General features: G+C 41.6%; 1 protein-coding gene across 2 annotated transcripts; it reads right to left on the bottom strand.

Moving 5' to 3' along the window:
* Positions 1-128: 128 nt before the first annotated feature.
* tet2 (tet methylcytosine dioxygenase 2) lies at positions 129-26,980 on the bottom strand. Of its 2 annotated transcripts, none has more exons than XM_030092992.1 (10): positions 26,621-26,980; positions 5,968-8,943; positions 5,792-5,882; positions 5,590-5,683; positions 5,301-5,509; positions 4,877-5,018; positions 4,687-4,776; positions 4,422-4,559; positions 3,859-4,213; positions 129-3,758 (listed from the first exon to the last, which is right to left on the bottom strand). In XM_030092992.1, the coding sequence occupies exons 2-10, from the start codon at positions 8,897-8,899 to the stop codon at positions 2,389-2,391; spliced, it is 5,421 nt and encodes a 1,806-aa protein (XP_029948852.1). In that variant the 5' UTR covers positions 8,900-8,943; positions 26,621-26,980; the 3' UTR covers positions 129-2,388. The 2 variants fall into 2 exon arrangements, with proteins under 2 accessions (XP_029948852.1, XP_029948851.1); XM_030092991.1 differs by having other exon boundaries at positions 4,868-5,018; positions 26,621-26,979.
* Positions 26,981-27,004: the final 24 nt, after the last annotated feature.

The raw sequence follows: 27,004 nt of genomic DNA, 5'->3' as shown, positions 1-27,004 counted from the left end.
AAAAAAACTATAACATCAAATGACTGAGATATCATGACACTGTAACTGTAAACACTGCTGTGACAGTTTTGTGTGATATTTACAAAAAAGACTTCCTGGATAATCTAACTCTTTATCATTCTGATAACTGGAAAAGGCTGAAAGGGTTTTTTTTTTTTTTTAAGATATGACACATGAGGAGCCGTTGTTCAATGTGACAGAACAAAAAGGACCTACGTCGACATTAAAGAATGAGTTATACTCCTGCCATACAAATTCTTGGTATGTACAATGTGACATAATTTATTTTATTTTTTTTAAACACATATACAATCTGTTTAAATAAAACATTTTGTAATTCTTTATTACAATTTTTTTTTTCTGAAAAAGAAATGAAGTGCTTTCAGAAAATTAATATGTAGAAAAGTGGGGTGAGCTGTTACTATAACATGACTGTTATTCAATTATATATTTATATATTTATATATATATGTATATCACAATAATTAAATCAAACAGGGAAGAAAACATTATACAATTGCTTAGTGGTTATAAATAAATTGTACTATACACAGGCACAAAGATGTGCAACTACGTTGATCACTGCCCTGATCTTTCCTCAAAACAAAAGCAAATTGCTTTTACCTTGTCAATATCATTCCCTTTTGTCAGCTCAGTGCATATATGTTCAGATTACTTTTTTAAAAGATGACCACCTTCCCACTAGTTAAAATATAAGTAGAAAATTGCAGGAAATGATCTTCACACAAAATAATTTTTTTCTTTTTTATCTTTGTGAAGTGTACGAGAACAAGAATTGTGTCTGGATTCAGGATGCAATGGCAAGTCCCTGAATGTGAAAAAGACAAGATGAATACAGGCAATGAAGATGTACATAAAATTAGTTGTCCCTGATTTTACAGTATTATCAAAGATTCAAGTTCAAGTAATACTTTCTAGAGAATTGATAAGAAAGTAAGAAATGAACTTTTATGAGTTTTGGTGGCCTGAACTTTAACATTTTGAAATTAATATACAGATAATAATAATAAAAAAAGAGTCATTATCCTATTGCCAAACTAGTTTTTGAGGTATATGACTGGTTTGTACTGTACACTATTTAAAAGCCTTCTCACTGCCTAAGGATTCTCACATTGTATGTTTCTATTAGGTTGAATAGCACCTTATGAAATAAAATCAGTTGAAACCCAAAGAAATACAATGAAATCACCTGTTAGCATTCTTTACAACTTAAAATCTAAAACAGTAATTTCAAAAAGGGAAATTAATTTACTATACAAATCTCACATATTTATCTTACAGTTAGATTACAATAATTAAAGACCCCACAGCAAGCCAGCTGCCCTCCGTCACAGACACTGAGCTTACCCTGTTTCATGTTCCTCAGTGTATAAAAAGCACGTTTACGAAGCACCACAAACAAAACTACATGTAGTATTCACAATTCAGGTTTGTTCAAAGAACCTGCAGGAAGAAACATTAAAAACAGTCGCTGACAACAAAGTAATCCTGGAGAAAAATAAAAAATACAACACAAACATAGGTTGTGTAGATCTTGTCAAAATGTTAAAAATGCACCAACAGAATGGCTCAATTTACAGTATAAATGACATAGGAAAGTAAAAGAAGCACCGACATGATGACCTATTGAAAAAATAGTTTTTGCATGGACACGACAGTTGCAAGGATTGCTCACACAACCTTGTTAAAACATCAATTGAGTGATGATTCCGAAGTAATTACTGCTCATGCAGAAGTTCACAATGATTTAAAAGAATTATGAAAACATTTTTCTTTCCAAATATTTTTACTTGTTATTATCAAAAGTGCTTTAAGAAACACCGCCTTACCAAAAAACAATGTGATGCTGATGTCAGAATATCTTCAATGTCCTTTTGATACAATGAATTGAATGTCATTCTCAGAAGGTGTTGTCATGGTGTGAAGGCATTTGAATTAAAGTAACTGTTAAGTAGCACACACTTCAGCACCGTGGATGTTTGTCATTTACAAAGTCAGTGTTATATGCTAAGATAACATCTCCAAAAGGTTTAGGAAAAATAAAGCCACCAAAAATGTGTTGTTGTTGTTTTTTTTTTCTTGTGGTTGTTGTTTCCAGCTAAAATAGATCCTAATGTTGCAGACTGAAAGCACCAGAGTTTGTCTATTCTGCAAAAGTCACTTAACAAAAAAAAAATACAGTACATCCCGTGTAGGATTTACAAGTAAAGCTTGATTGTTAAAAAGGTGACGGACCTAATGTGAAAGATGATTCACATCTCATCTGGTCACAGGTTCCTGTTGACGATTCAACTCAAGGTTGATGTGAGGGTAATGGTGTCTGTCTCGTAACAGACTCAGCACCTTCAAGGTCTTCGTAATATGTTTTTACACAAACTTGCTGTAAGGCCCAGTGACCTTGGTAAAGGCGTACGGAGATGTACTGACATATGTGTTTGTTGTGAATGACAAGGACCCTTCCATAAGTGTCTTAATAAATCGTTTGTAGGGAGGCTCCCCCATCGATTCTGATGGATCCGGATGCTCACGCTTTACTCCCTTTTTGCTGCTCTTGCTTGGTGTCCCCTCACCACCATTCCTTTCTGCTTCTTCCTCTTTTTCTCGAGCCTTCTCTGCCATTTTGGCTTCCCATAATGCCAAACCATGCTTGGCTTCGTTCAGGTTTTTATGCTGGTAGAAGACCAAGGAGATGCGTGTTGGGTGGTTGCGATCTGGATTTTTGAGGGGTGTCGTGGCATGGAGCTCCCGCTTAGCACACTCGATGAGGACAGAGCCATGGCTTGGTGCCACTGCTATGCCACCAATTTCAGGGTCCAAGAAGTTGTGCTCATTGTCTGACCACATCTCAGGCTTTTGTGGGGTGGTGGGAGTTTGCGGTGTTCCTGGCTCCTGTTTAATACTGGGAGCCACGAGGCCCCCATTGGGCAATCCTAAACCTGGTTGTGTTTCAGGATTTAAACTCCCTCCTGAAAGAATCTGTCGGCAGGGTGCACCCATCTCTGTTTTGATTTGCATATGAAACGGGTCTTGACCTGGGGCCAGGATTTGAGGACTGTGAGACAGGTATGGACTTGGGTATTGTCCAAACTGATTGCCTTTGCTCACAGCAGCTGCATAATCTAGACCTCCGTGGGCTGAGGGTGCTCTTGAGAGGGGATCCATAAACTGGGGCTCTGAGGCTCTATTTGGACCAAATTGACCATAGGGTCTCATGGGATGTACTGGTCTCATATTATTGGCATTGTAACCATTAACCTGTAAACTTTGCTCACCATATCTTGGTGGATAATTGACCTCATAACGTTGATGAACACCATACTGCTGCTGTTCTGGGTAAAGTGCGGGCCGCTGTTGTCGATACATGTCCAGGTGCTTTGGATTTGAAGTATAGTATGAAGGATAATTGTCTAAGGGCATGCCTCCATTGCACTGATAGCTCGGGTATGTACGATTTGACCCGTTCATGTAGGAGTTTGGTGCGTGGAGCGGGGAAGGGTAAGGGCTAGCTGGTGCTGTTGGCGGCTGATGAGGATACATACTGCCTGGCTTGGAAGTGCTTGGAAAAGACCCGGGATGGTTAGGGAACCTAGTGAAAGCAGCATTTGTTGAGCTGGGATAAGACGCAAGGTGCTGTTGTTGCTGTAGGTGCTGTAATTGATGTAGTTGCTGAGGATGGGTGCCAAGTAGGTGCAATGGCTGACCTGACTGCAGGGCTGCTCCCATAGCACCTGCAGGTCCTAGAAAGCAAATCCACAAAAATGGTGTCATTTATAATTTTAAATATATGTATCATGACAGTTTTACTTATGAAACGCATGTGATTAAAGTTTACCTTACCTGCCACAATAGTGCTTTGAGCAAAATTCTCATAAGTGCCAGCTTTGGATTTGGCCAGGAGGGTCTTTTCTGCCTTTTCATTAGCACTTTCAAGCATGGCGTTCTTGTTGGCAGCGGCTTTCTTAGCGTCCAGCTTCTTTTGCCGGCAAGACTTGGCGGGCTCTGCAAGCATGCGCACCTGGCGACGAAAGGCACTGAGGACTTGGATGGCCCCTGACTTCATTTTCTCCTGCTGACCCTCTTCGCTGCCAAATTCATCAGTGTTGGAAGCCTTGTAAAGAGGTAAGACGTGAAGCTGCTCATCCTCTGGTATCTTTCCAATCTCTCGGTTATCCTCCCTCGTTAATGTACACACCTGGCAAAAACACAGTAAGAAAAATGTCTTTAGAATGTTGTTTTGAGATGCCCCCAACTAGGGCAGATGAAGTATACATAGATGTATATGGGTGACATGATATAGTCTGACGTGGAATTTGAGTCAGTTCCTGCATCCCCTTCATACATACATGGTCAAACAAATACAAGACAGTTGAAAACATGAATGTTTTGTGGGCTCTCCTTACCACAGTGCTGCCGCCTTGCATGTTGTGAAGATCGCGGTGAGCATGAGCACAGAAATCCATGCAAGCAGTGACCCCAGAGAAGGGACGACCCTCCTTCAAGCCCAGACGGCAGTCCGGTGCTCTATGTTCATGTTCTACCTGTAACCAGGAGAAACAACAAGCAGCCAGTGAGCCACAACAACAGGAACGCTTCAATGTAGTTGATGATATTTCCATATGATTAAATGGGATGGCATGCATTCTTTTCAACGAAAGACAGTTTCACCTGGTTTCCATAAGCTTCGGGTGCCATTGTTTTATATAAGGGAGCCAGTATGGTTGCCAGGTTTTGAAAGTTGCGTTCCACTCTTTCTTCCTGTGGAACAAAACAAAGAGCTTTTACTGACCAGAACCATCATCAAACTATTTCAACTATCATGTCAATGATATTGATCATCAGACAGTACCTCTCTCACGTCATCTCCCAATAACTTGAATTTTCTTGGGATCTTGCTCCGGGCAAACTTGCAGCCATTGTAGTACATGCTCCATGAGCAGCCAAAGGAAAATGAGGCTCCGCAGGCTTCAGGGTCTAAGCCTTGACATGCACACGTCCTCCTGAGAGGGAAAGACAAAATGTTCATGTGTTCTGGGTGAACCATTATGTTTGCATTAGAGTAATTGACAATTGCTGGTCAAACAAATACTGGATGAAAAATAATAATGCCCCTAATAAATGTCCTGAAATAAAGAATTAGCAATAATTACAGTTCCACTTATGAAGATTTTTGTAATCTATAAATCACTGGTAATTGAATGTTTTAGCAAAGACATGTGAAAATTATGATGAATAAATGTGAAATGTCTTTTAGATTTCAGTTTTCTAGTGCTGTCACTTACTCTTCATTGAGAGCACAGCGTCTCTGTGTGAGGGCTCCATGCTTTGTCAGAGTTTCGCTCAGCTGGAGGTAGAGGCTGTCAGCCAGAGTGTGTGGGATGCCTTCCCACACCAGAATCACAACGATGATACAAGCTGTCTCACATCTGTGGCCAGTACGTTCCCGCACAAGCACCAGTAGCTTTTCTTCAACACTCGATCGACGAATCACCTGAAACATTATGAGTGTTTGAGAGAAGTACAAGAACTGACCTGGTTACATTTCAAATAAATAAAAAAAGATTTTCATACCCATTTGGCTATGGGGCATCCTTGTGTACTTTTCCCTTCTTTGCCAGTGTATACAACTTTCTCAATCCTGATAGCACGCCCAGTTAGACCAGACCTTTAAAGCAGAATAGAGGCAAGAGTCAAAACAAGTGAAAAGTGAGTGAAAAGAAATCAATGTGAAATAGTCCATCTTTACAGGAAATGTAAGTCAGATTGAGCTAACCTTTTCTCCATCGCCTCCCGAATACCAGCAACACTGGGTGCCGACCCCAAATGAGTGTAGTATGGACCTTCGTCTTTTTCACTGATTTGTTCTAAATATCAGAATTAAAAAAAAAAAAAAGAGTTAACATCTTCACTTAATCGGATTTGTCATGTTTTTGAACAAAAAAATCTTACCAACACAGTGGCAGGATGCGATGTCATATTGTGTTTTCATAGGGGTATCCAAAAGATTTTTTATGGGGGTATCCAGCAACTTCATTGGAGAATCCATAAAACTCTGTAAGAGTTGTTCTTTCTTCGGAGTGGATTCAGGTGTCTTCTTTAGTGCTGCAGTGGATGAAGCAGCTCCAAACGGTTCCTCTCCCCCCACATTGAAATTGGTAGATAGAACTGTGACGGCCCCAGAAGATTCCACCTTCACTTTATTTGTTGGATTGATGGCAAGGGATTTCTTTTCAAACACAGGAGAAAGTTGGTATTGTCTCAGACTTTGTTCCATCGAAGCCAGAATGCTCCCAGGCCTCTTGCTTTGCTCACACAAGGAATGTTGATTTTCTTGCTTGACTTTTATTTCACCTAAGCTAGCCTCTCGCATGTGTAACTGTAGCTCAGGCTGCTGTGAGGCAGACATCTCAAACCTGGCTCCGTTTTCCATTTTCACTGCTCTGGGGATGTGTTTGTGATCGCCGGAGTTCGGAGGGGGATAAGTAATGCCCTGACGTTCCTGTCTTTGTAGCAGGTGCATACGCAGTGCTGCATGCCTCTGAAAGTCTGCATGGGGACCGGCAGGTCCCAGAGGTAGCCGAGGTCCCCTTTGGAACTGGTTACAAGATGACTTCAACTGTGGTTCAACTTTGGGATATGTCTGCGTTGTCACCTGTTGGTTTAGCACACCCTGTGGTACGTGAGGTTGTGACTGTGTAGAGGTCTGAGGAAAGTCCACGTCGTTGGGCTGCTGGCAGTGGCTGTTGGGCTGCTGTGGCTGAAATTGCTTGAGGTTACTGCTGCTTGTATTTGGTGGATACTGCTGTTGATGTGGCTGTTGGACTTCTGTTGTGTTACTGTAGCCGAATGTTGCATGGTCATTGTGCTGGACGTTTTGGTTGTTGGGTTGAGCAGAAGTGCTTCTAAGTGTCTGACTAGATGGAAGCTGGTGCTGACCTGGCTGAGGTTGACTATGTGGTCTGTAATTGGGAGATTTGAGTTGTTGTGTTTCAAACTGCGGCGGGTGGGACAGCGGACGCTGAAGATTGCAGTGCTGCTGTTGCTGTGGTTTCTGTGTTAACAGTCTGTTCTGTACGTCACTGTCTTCACTTAAGTGCTCAGACTGCAACTGGGAGTGGTAGCGGCGGTCTGCTTGTTGATTCTGGGGGAAAATATGCTGTTCGGGCATTTTTTGAGATAGAGGGAGTTGCATTTGAGATCCTTTAGAATCTGTTTGCTGCCACTCAGGGGCAGTGTTGTGCTGGGTTGGAACACAGTGCGTTTCAGGTGATAGACAATCCTGCTGTTTCTTCTGGTAGCTGTTAGACCCTTGGCTGCTACCTGTGAAAGCTCCCTGTGTCTGGAATCTTTGCACTGGGTTAGGATCAGACATCTGGCTGTTCACGCGAAGGTTTGCCGTATGTTGTTCTGGCTGGAGCGTAGCAGGGAAACCCCTCCACAGGTCCTGCTCTTGTGCCTGAGATGATGGGCCACTAGCTATCTGCTGCTGAGAATGTGAAGAATTCAGCTCGATCCAGCCTCTCTGGTTGGGGGTAGAGCACGACAAGTTAGCTCTCTGTTGAGACATATTCTCCGTCCCATTCTCCAACCTAGTATGATGTGGCTGTTGAAGGCTGGGCCCCATGGGTCTAGTACTATCAGCTCTGTGTGGGTTCCCAGGGTTTTCTTGACCATTTTGGGCATGAATTCCATACTGCAGTCCCCTGTCACTGCCACGGTGTGGATGCTGTCCAGGTCCTGCATTCTCACTTTGTCCCATTTTCTGTATCCCAGAGTTGGGAAAAGATCCATATCCACCCGCTTCTGTTGTTTGTGTGGGATTACCATGCTCCAGCAGGGAGCTGTGATCAAACGCGGGATGAGATTTCGCATACATAGCTTGCGTATTTGTGTCATCTTGATAACACTGAGCACCATTTGGATGTTGTGAGCTGTTGACATTGTTTTTAGGTTGAATTATACCAGATAATTGCCCTAGAGCCAACTCCTGACCAGCGTAGGATGGTGGCTGCTGCTGATGCTGTTGCTGCTGGTGGTCTGCCCCAAAACTATTGGAGTATCCATTTACTACATAGTTGACAGAACTGTAATCGTTGCTTTCTTCAGCGTTCCCAGATGCAGCAGGCTGCCGTTGCTGTGAGTCAGGCATCTGTGCTGAATTGGGCAATCCTGAGGTTAAAGGAGGGAGTTGAGCACCTTCACTTGACGCCTTATTGGTCAGTGAATCATTGACAGCATCTAACTGTGACATAGATGTTTGTGGTGCAATCGACACCTGCTCAGGATAATACTGAGACAAAGTTTTCTCTAAAAGATCACCTGGAGTGCTTTCTATGGTTGAAGGAGGTGATACAGCACCATTTGGAACTTGTTTATTTCGTGGTAGGCAAAAAATATCTCCATTCGGAAAACTGCAGTTCCTCTTATCTAACTTAATCTCTGTCTGTGGGGATTCACATTCAAATTCATTTGTTTTTGTCAACTCGGGAAAGTCGTCCACTAAAGTAGAGTCCAAGTTGTCATTTTCTGGGATCTCCGAATCTAACTTAATTTTCTTTGGCTGATGGGCCAATAAAGATTGTTCACTGAACGCATGCTTCAATTCCCCATTCATCAATTCTCCATTCATCATGTAGGATCCTTGATCGAATAGCCGTTGTCCTGATCCGGGGTTGTTATAGTTCTCCCTGTGCCTTTTCATGGAGTTCCCGTCCGCGTTGGGCTTATAATGATTCCAGTTCGTATCCCCAGTAATTTGCAGAGACTCTTCCTCTGAAGACTGGCCCCCATTCTGGAGTTTGCGAGAGATGTTGTGAGATGCGCCAAATTGTGCTAATATCAGACTTTCTTCCGTCTCATTCCTGGTCTGTTCCGTTTCCATCTGGCCTGCTCAGAGTCCATACAACGGGCTGCCCTCTGTCCGTCCTGTGAGACAGATAATGGGAGAAAAATATTTAGTTACAATATTTCCCAATCATAGCTGTTACGCATCAAGTAGTTATAACAATATTTTAACAGACTGCAGTCATGCTGAAATGAGCTGTTCCCTCCAAAATATGTTAATGTCAATGCAGCCAACCCTTCATGCTGTACTAATTTATTGAGGGGAAATCACAAGAGTGCCAATAAATGTATCATCATAACAAAGCAAATGTGTCCCTCATGTTGAAAAAACAGCCAGTTTGTGGAGCTCAGGCCACATAACAGCAAACAACACAAAATCCAATATATACAGTATATATATTTTTTAATGTTAAACTGACAGGAATCATTCTTTACCTTATTTTTTAACAGTGGAATAAAAACTGTTGTTGTAAGCTGACAGGAAGATTGAGACCTTTTGAGCCAAGCTGAATATTTACTTGAGAAACTGCCTTTTAAGTTCTTTAACCTCATCGAAACAGTCAATTGTACTCTGCTGAGAAATATCTTACATGAGCACTCTAATGATGGGGTGGCTTGTAATGTGTTCACATTTGGCAATAGATCTCTATCAGCTTGCAAAACAACTCTGTCACACAATCAGATTTATTTTGATCTCAGTTCTCTATCACCTCAAGTTACAAAACAGAGAGCGGGTCGAGTGCTAGCCAGGGGAAGAGAGTATACACGAGAGGGCGTAATGATGTCCGACTGAGGACTATGAGTCACTAATGTACTGTAAAATGTTTAATTCTAACAAGAAGTGATCTTAACTTTTGTTTTGTAGTCATAGGACATTTTTAGATCTGTTTGTAATGTATATTTTTTACCATCAAAATGAACTTGCAAACAACTCATCATTGAACAGAAAAACTTACAAGGACCATCAGACCAAGTGGTTTTTGCAGATGTAACAAAAACTAAAACATATGTGTATGGCCATGGGTTTTATGTTGATTTTGATTTATGGAACATCTTTTTCATAGACAACACTGGATAAATGCATTAAGTTTGGATCATCCATTCACAGTCCTTTGGAATTAAAACGTTTGTCAAGAAGTAAAACTATAAAAATTGTTTTTCCTGGAAAAGAAGCAAACAAATCAAGATTTAGCTGCCAACAAATTCTGTTAATACATGTCTAAATGTATTAAAATCAGCCTTCTGCCAGTTGTTCAGCTTTGTGTGTTTGAATCTGTTTTCTAGATTCTACTCCTACACATTAAAGTTTGTATGTAGGGATTGTAATAAGAAATAAAACTATAGGAACTAAAACTATAGTTCTCAAGATGGTGTGCCTGTTATTTTATCTCTGAGGAAAAAAAAAAAAGTAATGACCAAAACGTCACTCTGGCTGATTGAAGGCAGTGTAATCCAAGGTTAATGTCCCAGATGGCAGATGAGAGGAGGAGCTGGCTGCTCCTCAGCTGTTCACTCGAGATGCGGCTCTCAGTCACAATGCAATGCAAAACATGCAAATGCTATTCAATTCTCAGGTCTGAGGTCTTTGTTGCGAGAGTCGAACACAAGAGGTGTGAACTTTCTGTCGTGAAGTTTAAAGAGTTCACAATCCAAACACACCCACGTGAACAGTTAGCACTGTTCAAACAGTGTCCCAAAGAAGTACTTTGGGTAATGTTTTCCTTTTAACTCGGTTATTCAATGACATCAAACTGAGCTCATGGTTTCACTCTGCCTTCCTTGAACTTGCTCTTTGCCAGGAGTAAATAGATTCCAGCGATTCCAGTAGGACATTGATTTCTGCATGCCGCCCACTGTTATTAATGCATGTCACATCCGCAGCATCTGCAAAACCATTGCAGCGCACGACTACAAAGAGCTGCAGTCTAATCCATCATAATTATGACCAACTCTCCTGCAGACGCCAAAGTAATGAGTAGTGTATGAACACCAAGAGGGGCTCCCCTTACAGTGTTCAAGTGAAATAGTGTTGGACATCAAACCTGCTTGATAAAACAGTGAAGCTAATTGTCCTGATTTTGTAGTACAGTTAAAATTACAGCATGATTTGTAAAACGCACACATCTCTGTTGTCAGTTCATGCCTGCTTCTGGCTCTTTTCTCTTATTTAAAGATGGAAAACACCTCTGTGTGGATTTTTCGTGCTATGCAGTCTGCCATCTTTACAGAAGGGTTAAAAGCCTTTCACTGAGCATCACTTTCTAAAACGCGGTGACAAAAGATGTGTTAGCTTCAACTGAGGAGGTGTTTTGAAGTTTTATTGACCTACATACACGTCTCTCACAGCTCCTGCACCACCTATTTCTTCCAGATATTACATTCAGAGTGTTCGCTTTTCTTTGGCAAATTTACAACCCTTTAACAAGATAACAAAATAACAAACAATTGTTGCAATGTCATGAATTGCAAAGTCTACAAATGTAACTGTGACAAGCAGTAGCGAGCAAAGATGTTTATAAGATTATTTTAGATCTTATATTTTGTATCTGTTGCATCAAACATGAGCTACAGGAAATTGGGGCTTTTTTTGGCTGAAAAAGAGGCAGAATACACAGTGAACAGATCACTGCAAAAATCATACCACGTATTTATACCACTGTAGAAACATTACCAGTTATGGTAACATGCCATACTGTAAGCATTTACATGACATAAAATAAATAAATAAATTACTGCATCAGACTGAAACTGTTCACCAGCACCAGTATATTAAAATATTAACAATATCTCAATATTTAACAGTTAATTTCATCCTGTTAATACAGGCCATCTAAACACACAATGTATCCTGAACAAAGGTGTTCAAATTATGTGGTCACAAGTGCAAGGTTCTATTGGTTAAGATAAAAAAAAAAAAAAAAAATAAAAAAAAAAAAAATCAACAATATCATAGCATACAAACTTTGAGAAGATAATTGTTTCCAGCTTTAGAAGCCAGTCTGTTAATGTAAGCCTATAGGTTCTCTATAGGCACTGACTGCTGTTTGTGGGAACAGAGGAGGGAAAAAAGCTAAATATTTGAGGTACTATGGCATGTTTCATTTGGCATAATTGTGTTCCATCACTGGGGTTGATTATCACATCTGGATCTTGTTAAAGCGACTTATGATGCCGGAATAACAGCTGTTCTCTTAAAATGACTTGCTTCACCCCGAGCCTGGTGACCTTTAGAAACGCTTATGTGTAAATATGATATGCTTTTTAAACGCATGTAGATTTTAAGGGGAAGGGGAGCATATCAATGATATACTGTTTCTCATGAGCGACTGCCGGGCCCACCACTTCATGCGGGACGGAGGAGCTCAGACCAAGAGGGCAGAACCAGAGAACACTGGAGCGCCTTTGGTTTTGACACGTGTTGGGGCGAGTGGGAGGAGTTGCTGTGAGGATGACCTAAATGACCTGGGGGACCAAATCTGGTCTTAGCAGATCAGTAGTGCATTGTGAGGCTAATTCCCAGAGGGATTTAAAAACAAATAATTACATTTTTTAAATTAAGGTTGTTGTTCTCCGGTCTCCGGTGAGACTGAGACACAGCGTGAGTGATGTGTCTTCACTTTGTTCCTGTTAAAAGGCATTTTGAACCAGTTGTGATTGAGAAAGAATACAGAGAGTCAGCTCGATAAGCAGAAAATTACAGCGTGAACGTGATGGACGGATTGGCATTTAACGGTCCTTATGGATGGAATTTAACAGCTGGCGGAAGCAGAATTTTTCTATAATCACAACATAATCCGAACATGTTTGTGGATAAAAAATAATTGCTATAGGAATCAGACAGTATTTTAAATTTACTAAAAATCAACAGACAGGATGAAGCATGTAATGAATCCATCAGAGGTAAATAGACTGACTCCGGATTATTTTCTCTGCAATAGGGGGCCGAGCACTAAGCTGTGTTCCATTCTGTACAATATCAATATATTTGCTCATAAACAGCAGTCATATATATTCAAAAGGTACTTTTACTGATCTATGTAAGTGAAGCTGTGTTGCTCTCCATATTATGAGGCTTCAAATTGTAATCTACCTCACTCAGGACAATCCGGTACTAGACAGAAAGAAGCAGCATCTCTCAACCTCTTTTTATAAAAGTAATTCTACAAGTCTTAAAATACTTTACGTTCATCCACACAGACACGGAACACCCACAGTTACTAACGACAGTGACCAGTCAAGTGGACCGAGGCAGCGGGAAGCCGTCACTGCAGGCCGGTTGGCGTAATGATCAGCATCTCTGTGTCAATCACCCTCCTCGGACAATATCAGGCCTCCAGACCTCCAAAGTTCGAGCGCTAAATCTCCCGCTAACGAGCCGAGTTGTTCCAGGGCGTCTGGATGCTGTTGTCCCAGCAGAGCAGCCAGCTGCCTTTTAGCAGGTGGAAGCGGCGCAACAATATCAAGACAAAGACAGCTCGGAGGTGAATTGCCAGGAAAAAAAATTGAGCCTCGAATGTGTCTTTATCTGTACCGGATGAGGCACAGACGTATTGTGTTCAAAGCACCTTGATGGAAATGATTTTCTGTTGCAATCCCAAGTAATTTAGAGCACAGAGACACGTCTTAACTTCAAGAAAACATTAGTCATCAACAAAAGGGAATAAAATGAATGACAGACATTTCAAGCCCTTAGCATGTCATTAGGTTATCGAAATATATTTTTCAAAGGAATTTCATTCTTACTCAAACAAATACAAGGTGTGTTTGGGCCGTGCATATTATGGTTTCAGCATGCAGTCAAATGAAAAGTTTTTAAACTGCACATCTGTTGATGATAGTTCTTAAAGAGACTTTTTTTTCATGATCTGTGGAGAACTTGTGACTGAAATGAATCTCTTCCTCACTGATATATTTATGCATGTATGTAAAGAAGAATATCAAAGATTGTCTAATTAAACAGCAAAATACAGCTATTGTCACCTTCTCAGTTATTTTTTACATTCTATTATAGATGCCTGAATATGCACATTTCGATAAAAGGGAGCAAAATAATCATTTTATTTACTTTCCCTTACATCCTGATATAAGTAAAGGAGTGAATGCCACTTCCCGCCCCCATGCGACTACTCCTTTGTTTTTCTAGCCCTCCGTGGAGGTCTGTAAATCAGTAACAAAGTCAAGAGGTGAACGCCGGTGCTAAGCTGCTTTCAGTGCAGCTCCACTCCTATGGGACACTCCAGGGTTTACAAAGGACCGCGTGGAGCCAAGCAGCTTGTCACAGTTGGATACACCCACACTCACAAAAAAAAAAAAAAAAAAAAAAAATCTTTGCAAACCCAGAACAAAGCCAGAGATCCCAGCTGTGTGTGCGTCTGTCTAAGCTCTGTACAAACATACAAACACACACACACACACACAGATCAGTTATACATCGGTGTAGGTCCAAATTTGACTGTGCTTTTGGGCATTTGAAATATTGGCTGCATCCTGTTAATTATTTATCTGATGTGGTTTACAGCCAGATCTATTTTTTGCTCCGGAAGTGGAGCACTAAACTGAGCCATAGGCGCGGCGTGGCTTCGCTGTGGATGCCTGCTGGAACTTATCACGCTTTGATCTATTTTCATTTTCTTTCTAGTAGTTGATGTCCACCAGGGAAATCGGCCCTCTGCTTCGGTTTATGATATGACTCAACTTACTTGGCGTGAACTGAACTCCCAACAACGCTCCCCTCCTTCCCTCCGGGAGTTGATTTCTTTGTCTCTCTGCGCCCTTGTTTGGTTTCCCTCCTTCACCCGCAGCCTCACCTCTGCTCTGTAATTACTCTTCAGGTTCATCTCTGCTTGAGTCTGTCATTCATTCTGTCCCTCCTGCTCAGGCTACTCTTTAACCTCCGCCGTCGTGAACCATGAACCCGGCTAAACAGTCATTGTCTAAGGTTACTGTTTCTGTCCCCATGCTGTAATCAATGAAGAGCCGCCGTAGCTTTAGTCCTTTGAAGGTTGAGCTGAGAATGGATTATTGGGCACTTTTGGGGAAGTATTCTTATTTGTGTCAAGACAGAAGAAGTTAAATCGCTTAATAGATGGATTTTAACTCCTGCTTAAGTATAGGGTGCTCAGTCAGTAGAATTACCAGATGTTATCCAGGAAACAAACAAGCCAGTCATGCTCACAGTGAAGTCTTGGCATAATGTCACGCAGAGGTGACGTCTGTACGACAACGTGCACTCGAGCTCGCCACGGCGTTTTCATTGGTAGTACCAATGCAAACAGGAATAACAGCACTTTGAATGGATATAAGGCTAGAGGGATTTTCACAGCAGGAACTATAAGGGAGTTCACACACCTGAATGGCTCATAATCACCGAGTGTGGGAAGTGTAGAAAAACTGTTGACACAGGTTTAGTCAGTTGAGGGCAGTAACAGTAGAACTACAGTTTTACAATAAAATGTTCTCCCTTCGGCAGGGGCTTTGCTTTCCCAAAAACAAGAGTATAATACCTTTTTGTGCGGCAAGCTGCCATAGATGGGTTTTGCCTCTCCACTAAAATTCAAATTATAGTTGTTGTGGACATCGGGCCCTATTTCTCTCAGCGCTTTTGTTCACTAGCACAAGTGTAACAGTGCCTAATACACAGGACTCACACTGTGTTTTTGTTATTCCCATAGAGAGCTAGTGAAATATGAGAAGTGCCATAGTGGACGGAGTCTGTTTGGCGTGACTTGGCAGCCCTGTGCGACATCCACCACCAGCAGCAGCTGCTGGAAGACTCGGCTCGCCGTGCTTTCAAGTTGAAATGCAGGCGGCCGCGCCGAAGAGAAATAGAAATGTGGACCAGAACTGTAAATCAAACACATGCACGCTCACCGAGTTTTTTAGAGCGGCTCCAAGAGTAATCTCAAGTACACATTTCCTTTTTCTTTGCTGAAAAGGGCTCATTTATATTTTCCTGTTTAAAAGATAAGAACATACAGCACGGACCCCATCCAGAGACGATAAATTTTCAGTTATTAGGAAAGCTAAATTCAAACGCATTGTGGAGTAAGTCATAAGCTATTATCTGGCTCATTATTGTAACTAACTGTTAATTTACTGCTGTTAATTAGCGCTGCTGCGAGAACCGCAACAACTAAGAAAAAGTCTTTTTTCCTGGCATCCATCCATCAACAGTGAGCACACACATATGACGAAGGGGGTGGGGGTTAAATTGCCTTGCTCAAGGGAACTGTAGCCATAGATATTGAGAGAGAGAACGTGAGTATTGCTCAGGTTATAGCCGGCTCACCAGGGAAAAGAACGGGTGACCTTCTGGTGTCAGGTTCACTTTTTACCCTCGACGCCACAGCTGTATCCTTTATCACACCGACTCACAGAAACACGAACCCCGACGGGTTTTTCAGCATGACTGTTAACGGTTTCCAATTGATGTGTCCAATATCAATACTGGACTTGACCCATCACGTGTTTCTTTTCACAACACGGCCGTCATTTGGATCCGAGAGCCGCAGTTTTGCTTCCGCTGTAGTAACCACAAGAATTTACGATGCTTCCAAAATTAAAACTACTGAAAGTACTGAGATGCAGCACACTGAAATCCTTCTTTGATTAGTTGTGACTTTCATATGGTTAGCTTATATTGAATGAATTTGAGTAGATTATTTTTTAAGATGTCCAAACAGCGGGTGAAAAAACAACCATTATACACTTTTATTGTCAATCCAGTAGTGATTTTTCATTTAAAATATACTGTCAAATACACAGGGTTTGTGTAGACATTATTTTGACACTTAGCAAAGTAACAAAAGGCCAAACTCATCAAAAAATCAGGCTGAAACTGAAAAGTTTTCATTTGTCTATAATGTCAAAATTGGTCAATCAAATTCCATATAAAATAAGACAAAAGACTTTGCAATGCGTGATTCTTGACTTGAGTTTGACGCACAGCTGTGCTGCAAGTGAAACTTCATCCATAGCAACCCTTTACTGGTGTAATTAGGTCAGATGACTTGCATTCTGCAATGTCTTAAATCCCTCCTTTAAAAATAGAGCTGAACCTGCTGCGCCACAAACCCAATGACCTCCAACGTTTCCACAACTCCACATACCAGCTGCTAATGTAAACAAGAAGATTTGTCCTAAACGTTTGTAATGTCTGTCTCTTTATCATAAGGACTGACTTATGGGCATAATCTCCATGATCGCAGCTTTACCTTGATGGATTGTCTGTCCAGTTTTTGATAACACATCAATAAAGAGGCTAAATCAGCTATGTTGACACAGATAGTAGAGCTCCATGCGCTCACATTGCATTTGATTTAAGCCAAAGTTTGAGTATTTTTTGGAGATATGTGACACTATTCTAACATTATTTCAATTCATAATGCACAGCTTGTGAATGCAATGACTTCACTGCACAGCACGCGCAGTGGAAAGTTGGACTGGAGAGTCTGGAAAGTCAGAGCACAATGTGTAGTAATGTGCTGGTTAGCATGTGTTGTCGGTGATGGTCAAATGCTCGTCGGGCCCGACGGGACAGATGTTCATTCATGTTCTGCATCTCACTGAGGCTCCTTGTCAGGCACCTCACACTTGTGATTTATGTCACATGGCCGACTCATGCAGCGACTACAGTGCACCTCACATGTCTCTCACTCTCTCTCATTCTGAGCTTATGACACTCTCTGGCTAAAAAAAAACAAAGCCCTCTGTGTCTGCAAACTCAGATTTGCATGTTATGCAGATGGAGCTTTTTACTCCACCTTAGCAGCACTCAGATAGCATTCCCAGCATGCCCGGTAAGTATTATCAAAGTTAAGCTTGGTACAGTAGAAGCACACGCTGGTCGGAGCTAGAAGCCATTTCTTTCTTTGCGAGATCAAAGCAGAACATTATTTTCTTTCCCTTCTCCTGGCCAGGAAATTGTTTAGCACATAGCTGCTTATGAAACCACAACTTGCTTTTTTTCCATGTCTGTCATTGCAAAGATTAAAAATGCTGAGTTACTTGTAAATCAGGGAGCTATAGGAGTAAAGGTACTTCACTGCATAAGGCTGGCCCCAGCACTTTGCAATTTAAGTACACTGCTGCAGGTAATGTGATATTTATTATAATGCCATGAGCCTGATATGTGATGTATCTCTTAAAATAAATAATTGTTTCTTTTTCTTCAAAATGTAATGAAATATAATCCATGCCATATGGGATCCAGTGTCCAGTGCATCTGTCTCAAGTTTTTTTCTTCTTCTGTTTTTCATTACGTGGAAATCTTTTGCATTCTCGCTGCAGAAATGCAGATACGTGTGAAGGTTATTGCCAGGAATGCGGAGACTTGAGGTTCAGAGTTACTTATGTGACACATGTTGGTCCCATTAATAACAACAAAGGTTGCTGCCAGACTTTAGGCATGGGGGGTTGGGGTCTTGCGTGACACTGCACAAATCCAGGTCTACTTTTCTTTTCTTGTCAGATACAGTGGAACAGGGACCTGTTGATGCTTTCTGTAGATTATTCAGAAAATTGTGGTCTAGTGACAGACGCATCACATGAGAGCTTGGAGCAACAAGTCTGTTTTTCCATTATCTTCTGACCTTTCACCTGAAACAGTTGACCAAATCAATCTGTAGGTATAAAATTAGTTTGCTAAGTGATTGTGTCCTGGTGGACAAATTATTCACTCTTCCAGCATAATGCAAACATTTCACATCCACATGAAGTTTTGACTTCAGCTTCTTGATTCATTTTCTTGGAGTCTGAGGACATAGATTACTAGATTACAGCAGAGACAGAGAACACATAAACTTCTGTTAGCAATTTCCCCAGAGAGCCTCTTCCCCCTCCATATGAAGAAAGGACCTCTACAATCTACCCTGTTCAAGTCTAATGCAAGACAGATGTGGCTGACTTGTGGAGATTCTCGTTGCAGCCTTTTGTGCTCCCATCACGTTTTGTCTTATTGCTGTCTTTGACTCTATTGTGACTGAAATCTCAGTCTGATTGGTAATTTGAAAACATTTCAGCTCATTAGTTTGACTCAAATTCATTAGGTTTTAATAATTATCAATACATTACATATTTTTCTAAACTTATAGTGTTAAAAGTTTGGAGAATATCTTCTGAATGAGCTGACAGTGTGGGACCATTTTCAATTCACATTGTTGCCAAAGAGCATAAAAAGAGAGATTGTTTTGAGAGCATCTTGATCGTGGGAAACTGAAGTTGAATGTGTCCATAACTAAAACCTGTGACACACATTGGGAAGCGACTAACTTAACGGTTTTGAATGAACACAAGCAATACACTGTTTATCAGTGTGCTGGCACACTTTCCGTGAGGTAATCCAAGGAGACAAGAAGATTCATAATATTACAGTCATAAACCATAGAGGAATGCTTACAGCTATTGGTACAATCAATGTGATGCTGTACAGATGCAAACGGATTTCTGTTGACGCTTCATACAACATGCGTTCATTCTTAAAGAACAAGATGTTGTGATGTAGAGTTGAGTCACTGACTCGACTCGTGCCTGGTTGTTAACTCTTCTCTGTACCGTCTATTCTTCCAGGGTTGGCTTAAGTTGACTCATTCACAGTTTTTTTTTTTTCACAGTGCGGCTCATATTGCTGATACAAACAGCTGAAAGCAACAAATGCAACTCAAACATTTTAATGTTACTGATGATAAATATGCAATCAACTGTTCAATAAAATTTAAAATTAATAAAACTTACATTTTACCTTAGCAGGACTTACGCCGAATGCCTGAACAGACTTGATAAGCCGGTGCATGTGAAACCCCAACAGTCAAGTCGAGAGATGAGACACTGTTCAAAAGCGCTTTAAGATTACACATCCATGACTAACTCAACACCTTTTGTTCTAGGAGATGAACAACGCCCTGAAAATTTCTCATACAACTTGTTCAGCAAGTATTCTGGTAAACCTACTAACCTTTAACGTGCACGCACGTGCTTTTGCGAAACCAGTTTGGCTTTAAACTCGTCTGAAAAGCTTCATGAAAAACGAGCCGTGACATCCTGCCTGGAACGTCTGGTACGAGGCTCATCGGCTCAGAACATCACTGTGTTAATCATCTCCTGTCCCTTCAAACATTAACAACATTTTCGTGCAGTTGAACATTCTCCTCTTCCTTTTTTTTTAACTCCGCAAAACCTAGAAAGAGAGCCAACCCAGCTCGGAAGCTCCTTGAGCAAAGTTTACAAAGAGACTAAACCGTTTTTTTGTGCCTTCAAGCTGCATCACATGGAGACTCTAATTAAGAAATGGGTTACTGAGCATACAAACCCACTAACCTGCTCCCCCCCAGTCCAATGCTGCACTTTTCCTGCTGAACTGCAGGCCCTCTTCCCTCCCCAACCCTTTGTCTATGTATCAGTCAATATATCTGACTAACTTGATGAACTGTGTGCATAGCAAAGTTAATTTCTTTCTGAGCGCACAGTAGTCATGGCAACCATCTTATGAGCGCTTCAAAGCCCATCTGGTCTAAACATTACCCCGGCTCGGCTGACTGCAGAGTCGGCTGCTATGCTGTTGTGTGCATATGTGCTTCATGTATTGATTCTTCTGCCTGTACTCTGAAAGAGCTGGATGTCCAATAACGTCAAGTTTGCACTCAATGCCTTTGTAATGGCTAGTTTGAAAAAGTGTCAATGGCGTTGAAATAAACTTAAAGAGAAAATGTTTTAAACCTTCTTTGTGAAAAGATGTCATGAGATTAGAAAAAACAAAAAACAAAGACAAAGGCCAGTGATGTGCAAAATTGAGCTTTTTGCCCGGACATGTGATTAGCTTACAGGCACATAGATTTAGCAAGTATTTCCTTTCTGTTTGCAACGTCCAAATCCAAACCAGCTTCCAATTCAACAGGAAGAGGAGGTTAAACTGCAAACAGAGCAAAAGGAAACACTATTATGGAAGGAGAAGTACAACAATGTGAACAAACAGAGGCAGTGAGGGATTTTGAACGGACTCGACACTCAGACAGATTTCAGAGTCATGGAGGACTGCAGGGTGACAGGGTGCATTGTATAGTGTGGCGATTTAAAAGCAAGCTTAGCAACCGATGCTGTCTTTCTTCTTGTTTCAGACATGAAGCCAACAATTTATCGTTGAAGTAACCACAATATTTATAAAAAGGCATATTTGCTATGTGCTGTTGAATCATTTGGAAAGCGAATGTAGAGATATTGTTTCCCTCATTGGTTTCCAAGCAGCCTGACCTAAGCCGCTGTTGCTAAGCTCCCTCTTTCCCTCCACTGAGTGGGAGACACGTGACTCTCATTGAATAGAAATCACAAATCCTTCTGAGTGAGAGATATGTGTCTGATTCATTACTTTGCTTTGCAGGTTGTATAAATCTTTATATTCATCTCCTCAGGTAGGTCCTCATAGTAGGTGGGGCCAATTGAAACAGTGAATAACCGGTTGTCAAACATGGCCTATTTGGATTCATTGCAATATATGTGAGTTAAATATGACTCAATAAGTTGTTTGTCACAGTTTGTATTAGCACATGCAAAAGCAGAATTTCTCATTTTTTGCCAGGCTCAACTTGCGACACCGGAGTCAAGGTTTTGCTTGTGTGCAGTTTTCATTCATTCAGACCAAGAGCCACAGTGAAACTCCCACAAAGTTTTGCAATACAGGCACAGATATGTATGCAACCTGCTCCAGTTGCTGATTGAGCGCTACACTTCAGAAAGACTGCAGCTGCTCCACTTACACATTCACCAAGGAAATCTAATATGAAGCAACTCGGTGCTCTCTGGAGGAGTTACTGATGTCAGGCACAAGCCTTTGGTCGGGTTATGCTTTTGAGTGACAATCAAGACCAGCTGTCTGTCTCTGGGCTCTTTGTGGAGACAATAGGGGGCCTTGAGGCCTACCATCTTCTGCGACAGTCCAAAGTAGCAAAACGGTTCCTATCTGACAGCCATTTCAGAAGAGGGCAAACAGCAGTCAGAGGTAGTTACTTGGCTCATTATAGCCCCCTTTGGGGGCTGTTGTCTCGTGACAATTGCCTTGGCATTTACTCAGACTTTTCTCAAAGTATTAAACTGAGTCAGCCATGTTTCAGTAGAAAATGCGTATTGTCCCTCTATTGTAACTTTGGAAGATTCGACTCTTCTTCTTCTTCTTTTTTTTTTTAAATCTTGATTGTGATTGATTTAAACAAAACTAACTGACTCTGTTCCGTTTGGAAAGTGTAAAGTTAAAAAGTTAGAGAGTTCACTTTTAGCACGAGGTTAGATCACATGTTTACAGCCTTTGTGCAAGGTCACCAAGTTTCTCCACAGTTGTTTGAGAAGCCACATCTTGTATGTAAAGAGGCAGCGGGAGCCTAGAGGTTAGAAAAGTGGACTCGGGATGAGGAGCTCGCAGGTTTGACCGGTCACCACTGTGGGTCTCTGAGCAAGACCCATGACCCCCATCAGCTCCCCAGGGTGCTCTAACATGGACTGCACCTCAGCATCCCAGAAATAGAATGGGTCAATGCGGAAAAAAGGGAATTTCCTAACGGGATAAATAAAGCATCATTATTTCAGTTAAGTAAGGGAACTGTTGGCTGCTTTTTAACGGATCTATTTTCAGTTTTTACATGCTTTTGTTTTGCTTTTGACACAAATGGCCATTTTATTTTTTTCAGGGATTCATACATTTATGCTTAATTGTACTCAAATCAGGTTTTTGAAGCAAATAAGTTAAGTAAACCATCAAATGCAATAGTAATCCATACGGATGGCTGTTTTTGATTCATGCGTTAGGTGGTATTCAAACAACCATGTCAACACAGCAAATTTTTGCTTGCTTAGCCCAAACCCAGTGCTCTCAGAGAGGCTTTTGGAATCAAGAAGAGGTAAGAAAGCTGAATTTCATCTCTTGCATAAAAGCTATGCAGGACTGCACCGGAAAAAAAGGCCTGCTCACCGTCGCGCTAACTATTGAAAGATGGCCGTTGCTGCGAACGCCGTTCTTTAGCTCTTCCTTCAGTCTTAACGTCTCGTCGTGGAACCGGCGAAAATAGCATCCGAGAAGCTCGTCCAGGCGTAGGAGGAGCAGCCTAGCTAGAAGCGGGAGGAGATGCTATTCGCTGTGGGACGATTACGTAACATCTCACTTGCCTCTCTCTCTCGGATGCCAGGATAGTGTTTGTAAACAGAACGGCCATGTGCGTGTGCTCACGTGGAGGAAGCTTTTGAGTTGCTGCCCTCGCTGTCTCACCCTCGAGCTAAACCCTGACATCGATACATGCTCAGAGGGCCAGCAACACTCCCTGCAGCACCGACGCTTCAGCCATTCAAACCGAGCCTTGTCACTGTCACTAAATAATTACACCTCACGTCGGCGAACAACCCGAGGCTTTGTAGTAAAATATTTGGATATTCACAGTGTATGTGGTCCAGCAATTACAGCTAATGCCTCATATCTTAGACTCGTAAGTCCATGATTGCACCTTTCCAATAGAAACCATGATTGACAAACCACTCTCAGCCTACAACTGTATGAGTCTCTTTCATTAGGTTGGGCCTTCAAGGAATGCAAATATTCTTGTTAGTGTCTGGAGCTGGTTTGGTGACTTTTTAACTGACAGATCTTTGCGATTAGGCACCAGTTGATAAAGCTGTGCTACGTTTGTACATCAACTTCAAGGACCCATTTATACATTTGTGAGAATTTAGAATTTTTCAGTCTATAACCTGGATAAATAGTGGCTGAATGGTCACATTATTACAAATGCCATTCCCAGATAACCCTACCCTTGTCTTTCAGGTCCAACAAGGACACACAATACATCCAATGTCAGTTAATTTATTTAAAAAAAAAATCCATCTTTTGGAACATTTTCAAGTGTGCAGCAGGAATGAAAGTCTTACTGCCAAGCACTTGACTACACTGTCTGTGGAAATGCATTCATGTATGTGCAAATATTACAGGGCAGCAATTCCATTTCAGAGGGCTCAGAAAATGGCTTGCTGCTGCTCTTTTGCTCTCCATAGAAAAACAACCCCCAATAGCAGACAAGAGGGAAATCAATATTGCAGAAATCAATACAACACTCAGTCTCGCCATTTTGTCTTAGAAAAGCAGTTGAGCTATGACCAGCCAGCAGGTAGTGCAATCTAAAATGTCTAACCTGCTACTGGGCCTGTTTCTGTGTCACTGGTGCAGAAGCCTCTGGGTGGAAAAATGATATGTGGGCAGGGCAGAGGAAGGTCAGAGGTGAGGGCTTGGGTAAGGGCTTTGGTATTGTGAGTGGACAGCATTGTTGTGGAACGCTATGGCAACTGGACATTCTTCCCAAAGGTGATATTGTCTTTGCCCTGGGAGTGACATAAAGAGGACTTAAGGCCATGACGATGCAGCAATCCAACCGCACGGCTTTATCTGGAGGTGTAGATAGATGAGGGAAGCAATGTGCATGTGATTGATCTCTATGGCCCTTCCCCCCTCTCTGCCTGTAGCTCCATTAATGCCCTGGTGCATTTTCAGCAGCTGATGTAACAGCAGCCTTCCACAAAACCATAGAAACATCTTCAGGGAGATTTGATTATTATTATTTTTTTTTTAATTTATTTTTTATTATTTTGTTATGGAGGTCAGGATTAGCATTTGTAAATCCTGTGTACTGAGTCTGAATACAAAGGGAAACAAAATAAACAAGCACACTGTGACAGTGATTAATAATGCACTTTCATTGGCGTCAGTGAACTGGGTTAGATTCAGCTCATCCAAACAGAGCAGCATTCAGTTTTTCACATGACCTGAATGGGCCAACCAGCTCATCATTCACATGTACACACACAAAAACCTGGATCACCTCATCTCACACAGTCACAACAAACTTTACGAATCCTGTGGAGAAAACCGTTGCCCGAGCACTCGTGTTGACACTGCACAGTCAATGGCCATGGCTGCCATATCAAAACACCGCCGTGCCATTGCATCAGAGGACGGCACTGCTCGTGGTGGTTTGTAAATTTAGACATACCACGATGACTGAAATTGATTTTCTACACAAACAGATACTACAAGCAGATATTTTTGTACAACAGAGCATGACGGAGGGTCTGTATACTCTGCAGATCCCAAAAGGAACAAATAAGAAAAAAAAAAACAAAAAACAAAAAAACAAATACTTGATTCAGAAGGCTGTGAAAGAATAGTGTTTTACTTTGTTTGTCTTCAGCTGTTCACATAAAACTGTGGTCATTTGACCAACAGCTGACTTTTTTTTTGACACCTCTTTTGTTCATTCATGTTTGGCAGCTCGTCTCTAAAGGTCATGTGGCCTTGATTGAAAGTAAAGCCAAACACATGCTTCACACCCTGTACATTATTAGGAGACAATACCAAGTTAACAGTCCGCCACTAGCAGCTTCTTTGAAGACGTGCTTTCCCTTCACTGTGGGCCCGAGGACTTAACATCACATTTGTCATCAGAATACACAAGAGCAATACACAAACCTCTGAGAGAGCTGTTTCTTATGAATGAGCCTTTTAGATGTTAATCACTTAGTAGCACTTAATGATTTCGGGACAAAGCCAGCATGTGCTGATGTGTGATAACACATTAAGCTAACTCCTCTACAAACAATCACAATTCACACACTTTCATCTTTGTGTTTTCAGTCATCTCTTTGCCAATAGCTGTCTTCCAAAGATGGCAGAAGCACATTATGATTCCTTTTTCTTTTCAGCTCACACAGGAATGTTAAGCTACTATTAGTAGTTTCGGCAACTTTTATGAGCAACAAGATGTTGGCTGCTGCTTCATAGCAGTGACCCCTGATAGTGTCAAGTTAAAAAAGGAAAGAAAAACCGGCTCCAGGACTGCCACTCTTGTGCCCCCAGTTAATGGTGCAGTAGGATAGAGTTTCATTTCGTTCAGAGCTTTCTGACCTTGCCTGCCTTCACTATGCACAACACCACAATTCCCTTGTCTTGTGCTTCTCCTTGGGATCTGCCTTTGTGTCTGCTTGTCATTCAGTGGGGAAAGCAATGAAAGCTGATTCACAGAGATACACAAAGCCAGGAGCTATTTCAGCTCCACTGCTGTGCAGTCACTATGCACTTACTGCTGGACCTGTCCTGGTTGGACTTTTACTCGCCTACAGATAGTCCTACTGAAGCCTACTGAACAACAGACACATACATGGAATTGAGAATACAAATGAGAGGCTACAAAAGGTAACACTTCCTGTATTTAGGCTTGTTTAATTAAGAAAAAAAAATTAGCCTTTATTACATTTTAATAACACATAATTGCTCAAAATGTATTCACTGATACAAAAGTCACACCTTCAAAAACATTATACACTCAATAATGCTTTCTGTGTGTGTCTGATGAAGAAATGCAAGCTTGAAATACTGAGGGAGAGAGCACTGCACAGGCATTTAAATTGTGCCTAAAGGAAAAACTCCTGAACAAGCAGTCTAAGTACACCGTTTTCTACGACGGATTCAGCAGCAGCAAGAATTATGACTGAAGACAGGATACGCAAGAAAACACAAAACCTTTCTTTTGATTCCAGCTATTTAAAAAAAGAAAGAAAGAAAGCCGTCAGCCATGTTGGAGTAGCTTTATCTAATATCCCCTCCTTATTATGTTGGCTCTTGCTTTTTACGGTGGGGACATCTGCTCTACTTCACCTGGCGAAAAAACCACTAGACATACACTCAAGGTTAAAGTGGAATGAGACAAACAGAGTATTAACACACCGAGCACACGCTTACCTGCTTTTTACGTCCCTCCACTTTGTAGAAATTCCAAAAAACCGTGTAGATCTCCTCTTTAACAAATCCTAAAGGGCAGCCATCTTGCCTCCTTCTGTTCTTCTATGAAACAGACTATCCTCCACATCAATATTCATGGAAACCAGTCTGACGTCGGCTCTCATCATCAGGAGAAGCCCGGGTGTCGCTGTTCGCCAGCCCTGAGCAGCACATTCGCGTGTGTCTCCTGTGAAAGGCGGCGGCGGCACACACGACGCTGCTGCTGCTGCCGGCTCAGGGGGAAGAGCCTGGTTTTGGTGGCAAACTCGAATAATCACAAAATCACTTTCCTGCGGATTCCTTCCCACACAAAGAGTCAGATTTTCTCTCCCCCCCCCCTCCTCT

This window comes from Salarias fasciatus, chromosome 6 (assembly GCF_902148845.1).
Source record: "Salarias fasciatus chromosome 6, fSalaFa1.1, whole genome shotgun sequence".
Lineage (NCBI taxonomy): Eukaryota > Metazoa > Chordata > Actinopteri > Blenniiformes > Blenniidae > Salarias > Salarias fasciatus.
This window is presented reverse-complemented; position numbering and strand designations above follow the sequence as displayed.

Bases quoted from the DNA above. Each gene is read 5' to 3' on its own strand.
- tet2 (XM_030092991.1), bottom strand. From the start codon at position 8,899: ATGGAAACGGAACAGACCAGGAATGAGACGGAAGAAAGTCTGATATTA. The intron at 4,560-4,686 runs GTGAAACTGTCT...TCCTGGTTACAG, and splicing joins CCGAAGCTTATGGAAACCAG to GTAGAACATGAACATAGAGC. The intron at 3,759-3,858 runs GTAAGGTAAACT...TTTGCTTTCTAG, and splicing joins TCAAAGCACTATTGTGGCAG to GACCTGCAGGTGCTATGGGA.